The sequence below is a fragment of the Mercenaria mercenaria genome, chromosome 16 (genome assembly GCF_021730395.1).
Source record: "Mercenaria mercenaria strain notata chromosome 16, MADL_Memer_1, whole genome shotgun sequence".
Lineage (NCBI taxonomy): Eukaryota > Metazoa > Mollusca > Bivalvia > Venerida > Veneridae > Mercenaria > Mercenaria mercenaria.
Genome location: NC_069376.1, coordinates 45,778,367 through 45,791,239, shown reverse-complemented (window position 1 = coordinate 45,791,239; position 12,873 = coordinate 45,778,367). Strand labels below are relative to the sequence as shown.

The following is a 12,873-nucleotide window of genomic DNA, read 5'->3' as shown; positions in this document are numbered from 1 at the left end:
GTGGTTTGAATCATTTTCCGTAGGCCAAATCTCTCACCAAAGTTTGTATGGTGAGGCTTTTGCTTTATTTCTAAAGGATGTTCTCAGTTGCTATAAAGAAAACATGACCAGAATCATTTCAGATGACTAATGAAAGATGATAATACACTGTTTGTAAACAAAACCAAATTATCCTCCAGCCTAAATATCGGTTCTCTCTATTTCTATCGTAACCTTAAAACGACTTAGGTATATCTTATATTATTGTAATACTTCTCTTTATGTACAACAACGACAAAAATGAAAACCCTTTTAAATTTCACTTTTCAATAAGTCTCAGTCACACAACACCGTATAGCGTTAACGGACGTCCAACGTATAACAAAATTTTCAATCCGTTCGTGTCCGTTCGCATGCGTTTCTTTTCCGTTTCTCATGCGGCGCCTGCGCTCCTTGTTCGGCGATGTTCGTTCCATTCGGTGGAAGGTTTTGAGCATGTTAAAAATTTTGAACGTACACCACCGGACAAAGTTGTCCGTTAATGCGCTGATATGCGTGTTTTTCGTTACTCGTGCGTTCCCTATTCTGAACTTAACCGGTTCGCATCCGTTCTTGTCCGGTGGACCAGATTCACGGCCGGACTACTACCGGACATGCAACGGATGTAGCGTATGTTCAACGGAGGATAACTGACGAGAACGTTTTGTCAGTTTCTTATGCGTTGCGCTTTCGTTTTACGCGGTAAAAGTCCGTTACTAGTACGGTGATATCCGTTAATTGAACGTTGTTCGTCATGTATATATGCGTTAATCTTGCGGTCATTGTGCGTTTTATGCGCCCAATACACCGATCGCGAGAGCATCGAGCAGCAGCGGGGGATACCTTTCGTCACCGGATAACTTTCTGTCGCAATTTTTCTATACGTTTGGCGTCCGTTAACGTTATACGGTGTAGTGTGACTGACACATAATTTAGATGCACGCTTATTTCTTAGCGGGGCCTCTACGATATACTGCTGTTGTGTCAGCTGTAGACGCAGCAGCAGCAGCAGCAGAAACAACAACAACAACAACAAATATAAACAGTGACTTGAATTGATAAAGAGTATGTTAGTAATAGGTTAGATGGGGGGTCAATATTTTATAGATAAAATCGGGGGGTCATTATTTTATAAGGGGTGTCAGTATTTTATAGAAAAGGGGTCATTTTTCTATGGGGGTCAGTTTACAACGTTACACGGCTCAAAGTAAATCTTGTCTTTACGATATTGGATATGTACATTGTTAGTTGCACATGTTTAAATACAGGTACGGGGGCCTCCGTGGCCGAGTGGTTAATGTCGCTGACTTCAAATCACTTGCCCCTCATCTATGTGGGTTCGAGCCTCACCTGGGGCGTTGAATTCTTCATGTGAGGAAGCCAGATCGGTGGTTCTACCCAGGTGCCCACTCGTGATGAAATAATGCAGGGAGGGGCACCTGGGGCTTCCTGCACCATCAAAGCTGGAAAGTCGCCATATGACCTACAAGTGTGTCGGTGCGACGTTAAACCCTACAAAAAATTAAATACAGATAAACATAAAAAGAACCGAACGAAAATTGTAGACATGTACATAATTTTCACCAACGAAGTGCAGTATCGTATCTTTCTATCAACATGGGTCTAAAGTTATAGTCTCGTTATCAACACACTTCAATAATAAAAAAACGCAGCTGCATATTTGCTATATATAGATCGAAAACGCTACAAGGACGGGTTTTATCTCAACTGTAAGTCAGAGGTCAAAGGTGAAAAGGTGAAACAGCTGATTAAAAACAAACTTTTTTTCTGAAAGATGACAGTCGTGTGTAGAGAGTGGTCTAGATTGATTCAGAATTATTTATCGGAATATCATGACGAAGGACACTCCTTTTAGTATTTTCATTGAAGGGTTGTGCGTGACATATGATGTTATTAAGACATTGTTTATATCAGTCTTTCGATTTTTTGTGTCAGCAAAGAGGAAGAATGTACATGGGGAAATAGTGTTAGTGACTGGTAGCGGAGGAGCTATAGGTAGTCGTCTGTGCACAGAATTCAGTGCTTTAGGGGCCACACTTGTACTATGGGATATAAACGAACGTGCCAACAAACAAACGGCAGAAAAAATCAGAACGAATGGCGGAAAATGTTACACTTACACAGTTGACGTAGGGTACGTATATACATGAGTTTAGATACCCATGGTCGTACACAGGGCACTTTAGGGTTAGACCAAATAATAGGACGTTTACTGTAGGGATAGCGTGTTAACTATTGATTGTGACAGGGATAGCAACTAAAAATATAATGTCATAAAATAAGTTAAAATAGGGATATATTTCTGAAAGTGCGTAATTAAGGTACTTCTTCCATATATGCATCATTAGTATGTTGATTCTTCCATATAAATGTTAAGGTAATTCTTCCATATATGCATTGTGGGGATTTTTCCATATATGCATTTAACATACTCTTCCATATATATCAATTAGGGTAAGTCTTCCATTTACGCTTCCATATATAGGTGATTCATCAAATATGCTTTAAAATGTGATTCTTCCATATATGAATTAAGGTAATTCTGCTATATATCTTTCCACATATGCATTAAAGTAATTTTTCTATATGCATCATATATTCATGCTTATGCAATCTATTTCATTCTCTACATATGTTTAATTAGTACTCGGACACACGAGGAAATGCTGTCATAACCAGCTGGCCTGTCAAAATTACATGAAACGTATTTAGGTCTGATTTTGGCTATTATTATATAGTTATTAAAATGGCAATATTATGACAAGATTGGGAAGTGAACATCAAATACATTTCTCAGAAATCTGTCTGGCTTAAAATCCCACGGGAACGTAACAGACGCTCTTGTAAACATGTCCTTTGTTCTTTCTGTAATGTCTTCTCGTTTTCAAAAAAGAAGAGAAAGATTGGAGATTGTCATTGTAAGCAGAACAATCAATAGACAGTTTTTTGTCGGTTTTAATCACTTTACCCTGTCCGTAGAACCGATGGACGCGGATTTGTTTAATTGTTTTCTTGCATTAATCAGAGGGATGATGAAGTTTGTGTACTCAGTATACGTAATATAAGTTGTATGAACATTTTAACTTTAAGCCTGCTGGTGGCGAATATTTCTGCCTTTGCGACCAGTGCAGGCACGGATCAGGGTCTGCACTGTTCGCTATTCAGTCAGTAATTTTTCTGCAAACACCCTTTCAAATAATAAATGGTATTGCCCAAATTGAATGATGGACCTGTCCATTTTAGAAATTTAGCAGGGTAAAGGCTAAGAAAGGCAAAAGTCATTCATGGAATTACTTTTGTAATCCATTAGGTTAATGTGATTCTTCGCCATTCTCTCAGTTATCAATACTTTAATCAAGATATGTGTTTCTGCCTTGATTAGTGGTTGATTGATTTTCTGTGATGAAAAGGTTTAATCATCATTTAAATTGAAATGAAAATTAATGTCTTTTTGCATGGAATTGTGTGGAATGTCATTTATTTTGTTAATGGAGGCCAGAAAGGTACCCTGTGCATGCACGACGAAAGTTATGTCTTTATCGTATTGTGAACATTTTTGCCGATCTTGTACTTACATGACAATGAAAACCGTCCATTGTTTTTTTCAGATGTCGTTAGATTTGTTTTTAATAATAAAGTCAGTAAAATTTCTGGTCTTGAGATACAGCGTAATTTTGCGATTTGTTAAAATTACGAAATTGGAAAGTTCGAACAAAAACAGCTATGATTAATTATATATATACATGCATGTAAAGCTAACGAAATCACGTAAGTGAGAGCAGTAGCGTGTTACCAATGCTTTGTATTGTTGAGCTTACATTGAAGTGCAAAAATATTGATTAAATTGTCAATACATTGTTACATTAGCATCTGCATGCGGTACAAAATTGCATGAAGTTCGTCGCACTGACAGTAACTGAGCCGCACCATGAGAAAACCAACATAGTGCATTTGCAACCAGCATGGATCCAGACCAGCCTGCGCATCCGCGTAGTCTGGTCAGGATCCATGCTGTTCGCTTTCAAAGCCTATTGCAATAAGTGAAACCGTTAGCGAACAGATTGGAACCTGACCAGACTGCGCGGATGCGCAGGCTGGTCTGGATCCATGCTGGTCGCAAACGCACCATGTTGGTTTTCCCATGGCACGGCTCATTTATGCACATATAGCGTTCATTGACATTTTAATAGAACGACAGATCACTCCCAGTCTTACAAACTCATTCGTTCTCGTTAACTGGTTTATTTTCAGATTAATTTCTTTCTTAAAGCAGTCGGTGTGTGTCTATTCTTGAAAATAATCGTTTTCTGTTTTCCACGATAAAGAATTGTTTGCAATGTTTTTGTTTTCAGTTTTCTTGTCATAGTTTTCATGTTTTTGTCAGCTTGTTGTGTTCTTTAGTCACAACTAAAAGAAAAGTCAGAGCAGGTCGTTTTGACTTACAATGTGCATGCACCGTATTTTTATTAATAGGTTTTAATATGAAAAATAATATGCTTTACATTTTCAGTAACCATGACGACGTATATAAAACAGCTCAAAAGGTCACACAAGAGGTTGGAGAGGTTCATATTCTCATTAATAATGCGGCAGTCGTGATAGGTCGTAAATTGTTGGATTGTCCTGACCATGAGATAGAGAAAACGTTTGATGTCAACTTGCTCGCACAGTTTTGGGTAAACCTTTTAAATTTATGCGGAAAGTCTTATTTCCAAAAGTGTGAAAGCGTATCTTCCAATGTTATACTTTGAGATGCTGGAAATTTGAATACTAGTTTCAAGCTTATTCTGTAAATTGTTAACTTGCAGTCGGCTGCAAGTGTGAATACTATAAACCATTTGGCGGGTTTGTTTATTTTTCAAACCATATTTACAAACATTTTAACAAAAGATCAACAAATAATTCTGTTAAGATATCTTTTAAACCATGCATGTGATATAATTTTGGACGATTTTGTTAGGATTTACCTACATTTTGGACGATTTTCTTAGGATTTACCTACATTTTGGACGATTTTGTTAGGATTTACCTACATTTTGGAAGATTTTTGTCACACGTCTGCCATTCAGCATTGAGTAAACTTTAGCCAAGTCGTACACCAGTGGCTTAACCGGTCATTGAAAAATGCAACAATACATTGTGGAACTCGATAGGTGAATATACTATGGATTGTATTCCTTTACGTAATTTTTTTTTCAATTTTTGAATACTATCTAGAAGTCAACTTATTTCACCAACAATCTTCATTATAATACATGTTAATGTGCTTTAAAGGTGGTCAATCACATTTGAGGAACATTTTCTGACATTTTTCAGTATTTATATATTCTGTTAGAGATTTATTTAAGGAACAAAAACACCCATTACATAAAGTTAGATCCCTATTGGAAATGTATGATTTATTACTTCATAAGAAATTTTGTAATTATCTCCCTTTAATACAAAAGTGTTTAAAAAAATGGATTATTTCTTTTAATTCCAATATAATTTCTAGTTTTACATTTGCGTTTGATATATATTGGAATATTACAACTACCTGAAACAAATAGCAAGTTTTGAAACAAAGTTATTGATTTATTTTAAATCTATCAGGGTTGCGCAACCAAGATAGACAAAGGGAGGTAATAATAATTTTATAAACTTGCACTTCTAATGAATTTGGCAAAATATGTTCTTGTCAATGCAAGTCTTTTACAACTCTAATACAGTAGTGCTTATATTCATAACATTCCTTAGGCAATTTATGTTTATTAAATTTATACTTATGCATAAATAACGCTATCTTGGTTGGGCAACCAGGATAGGAAAATCATAGTTTGAAAATTCTTCCAGTGAAAATCTGATGTGTATTAAGAACTTGATAAACACAAATAAGTGTAACTTATCAGTTGGTAAAGTTTTTAAAAAATCTGAAAGTTGACCAAAATCTGATTAACCACCTTTAAAAGAATCTGTTACAATGTTATGTACTTGGGTTGAGCGTCACTATTTTACAGAATCAGGGGACACTAAAGGTTGAGAGAGGCACATGCGTAGAACAAAGAAACATAAAGAAAATTAGAGCTCCGTCGAGGCTTTAACCAACTCTAGCTAGACCAAGTGATCCGAAGCACGTTGTCACGAAATAGAAGAACATGCCTGTCCATAATTGATACAGCTGACGCGAAATACGCATACATCATACATTTTTCTCATAAAAGACTTGAAGTACTAACCTTGTGCTTTGTTTGTTTGTTTACTTTCAGACAGTAAAATCTTTTCTTCCTTCAATGTTGCGTCGTAACCATGGTCATATTGTGAACATTGCAAGTTCTACTGGCCTTGTTGGCCTTAAGGTATGACGAATAAAGTATACTAGTAATGGTTTTACAATATAATTATGCAGGTACACGTGTTTGCTTCGTGTCCGTTTTACGATCAAGGTGTTTACATGTACTTCCGGTTTGACTAGGGTTTGCAAGGGTCTGTCCAGACCTTTGACGAGAGGAAACCGACCCTTTGCTATTATTTTGTTAACTATTGAAAGACAATCTAAATCTAAACAACCATGTAAGGAAATGCGAAAAAATTTCTGTTAATCGAAAAACAGCAAATAAATTTGATTTACAGTGCTATGATGTATAAGATCTTTTAACTTCGCTTGAAATCATGTCAGTGTGTTACTATGCCATTTACGTTCGATATGACTGTGCATAGAAATTGAGAAGACCAGAATGTTTTAAATATATTAAATATAGTATATAGTGTTACAAACATTTGTGAGGAACATCGCTGTTTCAAAGCCTCTGTGATATCTCTAAATAAAAACGCCAAATAGAACAACTGCGACTGCTGGGCGAGTAATAAATTTGTTTAGGTGCTCGTGTATATTTATGAGACAGAACTAAAAGTGCGTATTATTTCTGTGTCAAAATTATGTCAAGCTAAAACTTTTATGGCCATATTAGCGATGGTCATTTACTGGCACTGACCGTTGTTTCAAAATATACTTATTTACATACGATAGGCAGGTAAAGTGTTGGATTCTCACACTATTGTATTTGAATTTATATGTTGATCATTTCAGAATCTCGCTGACTACAGCTCCTCCAAGTACGGTATCGTGGGCTTCACAGAGGTTCTGCATTACGAGATCATATTCTCGGGATACAGTGGTGTACATACTACCCTTGTATGCCCCTCGTTTGTTAAAACCAAACTATTTGATGGCTGTAAATATAGGTAAAGACGATGTAACTTTTGTTAGAATTTTACAATTATTTTCGCAAGTAACTGTTATTCATATTAGGGAATAATGTCCAAAACTTTCCAACTTTTTCAATGAATTGCTAAATATGTCTCTTTTACGTAGCTGTTCCTCGAATACACTTTAGTATTTTAAGACGTCAACAGAAACATATGGCAGCCATACATTGTCATGCGCGAGAGGTCGAACGCGGTCCCCTGATAAAACATAATACGTTTTATGCGACATTATGTATTACTGTCCATCTGTCCTAGCCGGCTATAAGAACGTTTTCGAGGAAGACACAGAGCCCTAACAGACACTATTAGCTAGAAACGTTTCTCCCGCCTTAATGTCTTCTGCTCTTGTCAGGGATTGCCTCTGATTTATGTCTAGGTAGTGACATTTTTAACAAAAGACAAGTGTTTTTAAATGTCACGCGCTTCGGCCAGCGTAGGTGGAAAGTATTTAGCGTTAAAATTGGAATGTCACATACTTCCGATATTTTGAATATTTTCAAAATTAGAATATGTTTTGTGCATACAGGTGTACAGTGTAATCCATCATTCCAGTGAGGTAGTGAACTTTAGTTAAACTTTTGATATGAATTTAATCCATCTCAGCTGCCTGAAGGAAACCTGAAACTCACTGATCAGAATTAAAATGTGTCAAAAAATTTCATTTTTTTGTCTAGTGTCACGTGCGTCAGGGTTAAAACGTCTAGTCTCGCTGACCGATTCACCCTCAGTATTTGTCAACATAAAATAATTAATTCCCGCAAAGTTCATAAAATAGTTCGGTCATTGTCCTTTTTTTTTCAAAACACCAGCGCTAGTAGTCGGGCAATAAACATCTCGTTTCAGATAAAATGCATTTTGAAAGAAGATGTTTTCTATTTATTTAGATTTAAAAAAAGAATTTTTCTATTAATGTATTTAAAGGAGTAGTATGAGCTGCTTTAGTATTGTTATTCATGCAAGATGTATATCGTGTCACTGTCACTTCTGTTTTCTACGGAATCCAGTTGGGGCTATCATAGCTTCGAGTAGGTAAGACGGCGCGCAGTAATTTCAATTTATATGGCGACGTTATATACGATGCGACGCGCGGCATGTACGATATGTAGCGTACATTTCGTTGCAACACGACGCAACGACGGCCCAAAAAGGACGCTAAATTTATATATAAAACAGAATCGTAACTGTATGACTAATTCTGTTAACATACTAGTATCGATCTGCGGTTATGAAACTAGAGTAGGTGAACATTCCCATCAACAAAGTCACACGCTCTCGGTGCCAAAGACTTATTCGCACTACAGTGTGTAAGTAGGCGGAAATTATACATTGGTGCGAAGGCCGCGGTATATCTGTGAAGGTTGCGAAAGTGAAAAAGAAAACATGCGGCTTTAGGTGTGGCGATCTTTACTAGATTTTATTAGTTGTTCATCAAAAACTGCATGTTTCTGTGAAAAAAATATTAAAAGCGATTTCTATTTGGTTATGAAATGTAAATAGATGTCAGTGTGCTCAGATATTCGCAAAAGATAAAAATAGGTCAATGTATTTAATTTTTACACAAAAATATCCTCTTATTCATGTGAAGATGTTGGCATATCTTTCGGGGAAAAGTTTAGTATTGGTACAGAATCATAACGGAAATACTTTTGAAAAAAAACTGCGCTAAATCTAAAACAGAATAAAACAAAATCATGCTCTTAGTTCACCTACTATTATTAAGAATGAACACCAAAAATACGCCGCATAAAACTACATGCTAAAGGCTTAAAATGTAGTTCACTATGTCAGAACTCAGTAGAAACGTTATCTTGTACCCATGACCTACATCCACTGTCCCACTACCTTTTTGACGCATTATGCATTGCTTATATTTCACGATAGTTAAATTAAAGAGAAAATTTCAAACCAATTTGCCACGACGTTTTGATAATGTTACTGAAAAATGAGCTTACTGAGATATACTGTTACTTTAAAGAGAGATTGAATGTATACTTGATGATAAGAAATACGAAACTAATTGAACATGATGACTTTTGCGACTCAGTGACACGGAAATTATAACCATATATTTTTCAACTGATGTCAAGGCGGTATTTTGTTCAACAGAAAATTATGTCCATAATGTTATTACAAAAATCGTTGGGGTATAGGTGTCCCGAGAGTCAGGGGTTGCAATGTCGAGCCTCCTTAAAGCATATACTTGGTATAGTTCGCCTCTTCTGTTTCAGAGGTTGTGATAATATTAATTAACCATTTAATATCATCGTTAAGAAGTAGTGTTGTTTCTTCGATACTGAGAAAGGTAATTAGAAGTAAAGGTCATCTGTGTATGATCGACAAAGTAAAATTCTAGAGAAAGCATTTGTTGTGTAGATATGTTCAAGAATTTAGAGCGATTTAAGAGACTGTTCAACATTTAATGTCAAGCATCCCCAGCATATGCATGGTTCGGTTCTGTGTATATGCTTCGGACATTTTTGTGGTTAACGGGGGAAAACGTTTTTAGCCGTGTTGCCGGGACGTGGTGACCTAGACCCACTGGTTAACAGACCTAACAAAAAGATGGATTGGACATGTGTAGATATTAGTTGATTTATTTCTACGAATATTTTGTTTATTACCCAGGTTTCCATCTCTGCTAGCTCCGCTTGAAGTGGACCAATGTGTGGACAGAATCGTGCAAGCAATACTGACCAATCAGATCTTCGTTTGTATACCTAGGATGGTGTATTTCTTCAGTGTTCTGAAAACGTAAGTCTGTCTCAGTTGTGAGCGATATACCGAAAAGAAAATAACCCTATTGTTATTCCTACAAATTTAGATACACATCCTCGACATTCTAAAGATAAAAGATTGACATTACGTTCTAAATTCATGGCACCAAGAAGAAACGTTAGGCTGGCGGTAAAAAATGGAAAGCGGGCGCTTCTGCTTTGACATATTATCTTTTGTTGTATGGAAAACCGTTTCGATATCCTTAAGAGGTACACATTGCCCGACACAAAATAAAGAAACCCACAGTAAGACATTGCAATATATAAGGAAGGTCGCTGTATAATTTTTGCATTTAATATTTTTGTAATTTATTGGTTTTTAAATGCCTCTTTGAGGTAAGTAGTTAAAACCTTGGGTTGAAAAGGCGGAAACATGTTTTGCACATTAAAGAGGACATGTCGCACTGGCCTTCCATAACTATTTATCATTATCCTTTCAGCATATTGCCAGTAAGAGCTATGAATGCAGTTGTGAAGTTTCTCGGAGCAGCCCAATTTATGGACACTTTTGTTGGCAGAAATGACTTGAAGAAAAATGACCCAAACAGTAATGAACTACCCAACGAAATTGATAGTACCGAAACTCGGTCAAATCATGTTGATACGACAAATAAGAAAGATATTTGAATGTTTGGTTGGGATGGGACAAGAGTCGGATATAGATGTTGTTCATGCCGTGTATTGTGCCTTGATAAAAGAAGTACTATTATTGTATTTTAGCTGTTTCTTTTTTCATTTTTGAAGGCACTATTCCGCCAAGTTGTGCTTATTAACCGGTATTAAAAGGAAGTTGGCACATTTCAAATTTGTTTTCAGGGCGAAATCATCAACTTGAAATATCAGCTTTTGATAAAATTATTGTATGCATTTTCCTGTAGAGACTGAACAGTTTAAATATATTTTATAAACATAAAGTATATGTTTTGCTAGAACAGAAAGAAACATGTTATTCCATTTTGACATCGGGAGCAATGAACATTTGTAGAGGCATAATATAATTCTTTATTGACGAAATGTGCCCCCAGACATTCGCTACAATTTGATTAAGAAGACATAAATGCTAATTATTTGTAGTTTTCGTCTGTGCTCATGAAATTACACAAAATTACCATCTTCAAACTAGGAATATTTTATACTTCTTTATTATATACCTACGAAATTTCGGTCTGAAATACTGCCTGTATTTCACTAATTTATATAAAACGCTGTATTCAACTCAGTTACAATCGGTTAGTTGCAACGTGAGAGATTTACAACAGTCTTTGAGATTATTTCTCCTTTTACTTGGTTTTTGTACGGATGTAAAACATGTTTTTATTTGCTGTGCATAAGCACTTACCTTTACAAATATCATACAATTAGTCAGAACAGAGTGTAGTATTTTGTAGTTATCACTGTTGTTGTTGTTGTTGTTGTTTTTGACAATCTGTGGGACACCAATGTAACTGTTTGTTTGTTTTGTTTTGTTTAACGTCACACCGGCACAGTTATAGTCATACGGCGACTTTACAGATTTTCATGGTGGAGGAAGAGTGAAGACACCAGGTGCTCATTAGGTCATCATTTTATCATACGCGATTACCTGGGTAAAATCTCCGGCCTTCCACAAGCCAGCTGGATGGCTTACATGAAGAATTCTACGCCCCGAGTCAGGCTCGAATCAAAATCAGTGAGGGGCAGGTGACTTTATCCACACTTTATCCACACGGCCACGGAGCTCCCTCCACAACTACACACACACAACCACCCACCACATTATATGCATTTTGATAATGATAATATTGAATATTTGGGGTATGTACAAGTTACTTTGAAGTAACTTTGGCCTTTCTGCAACCGAGTGGATACGCTTGCTGATTTTGAATCACTTCTTCCTAGCCGCTGTGTGTTCAAAACAGAAATTTTACGAAATGTCCGTTGCTCCGCTCGGGTGTCCGCCCTTGCCCAAAACAATTCCTATATTGGTATATAGGGTCCAAGTTCCTCCGTCAGTATAGTATACAGCCTTATTTTTTTTTGTGTGACGTTGAACTCAATTAACAACAATTAAAGTTAGGTGGGCTGAAAGCCTTTTTCCACTCAGTTTGTTTTTTGTATTATGTTGTTTAAATATGTATATACATGTACGTACTTATTCTATCATGCTTATGGTATCAAATGAACATAAGTGAGTAAAGTATAAAACATTTGCCAGGTATCACATTTTTAAAAATACGTAACAACTTTATGATTTGCATAACGAGTTATTTTCATGACCATTTTAGCAAAATGGCAGACTTATAAGGTTATACCCTGCATCAGTATAATAAAGCAGAAAAAATTATTATCGACGTTTCTTAGTCTGTTATAAAAAACTGACTGTTTGATCCGCCCAATATGTAACATAACACGGTTTGTTCGTGTATTGTGGAAGATCCAGACGTAAGTTATACTCTGTTGTAAAGGTATCTAGGGGTGATAGTAGGATACTTGTTATAATTTTTCAGATAACTTTAAATAGCCAAAAATTATATTCCCTTTGTCAACTTGAACATTTTTGACCGTTTTTTAGCTCGACTATTCGAAGAATAGGGGAGCTATCCTACTCGCCCCGGCGTTAGCGTGAGCGTGAGCGTCAAACAAATGTTAAAGTTTGCGTACCACCCCAAATATTTTCAAAGTCCATTGAGATATTGCTTTGATATTTTGCATACTTGTTTACTATCATGACCCAAGTCTGTAAAAAGGAGGAGGCAACTCTATCAAGCATTTTGACTGAATTATGGCCCCTTTTCGACTTAGAATAAATGTTAAAGTTTGCGTACCACCCCAAATA

General features: G+C 36.2%; 1 protein-coding gene across 1 annotated transcript; it reads left to right on the top strand.

Moving 5' to 3' along the window:
- Positions 1 to 1,406: 1,406 nt before the first annotated feature.
- LOC123539683 (epidermal retinol dehydrogenase 2-like) lies at positions 1,407 to 12,381 on the top strand. The gene is made up of 6 exons (XM_053526934.1): positions 1,407 to 2,173; positions 4,550 to 4,715; positions 6,285 to 6,374; positions 7,106 to 7,260; positions 9,910 to 10,035; positions 10,499 to 12,381. The coding sequence occupies exons 1-6, from the start codon at positions 1,872 to 1,874 to the stop codon at positions 10,683 to 10,685; spliced, it is 1,026 nt and encodes a 341-aa protein (XP_053382909.1). The 5' UTR covers positions 1,407 to 1,871; the 3' UTR covers positions 10,686 to 12,381.
- The last annotated feature ends 492 nt before the right edge of the window (positions 12,382 to 12,873 follow it).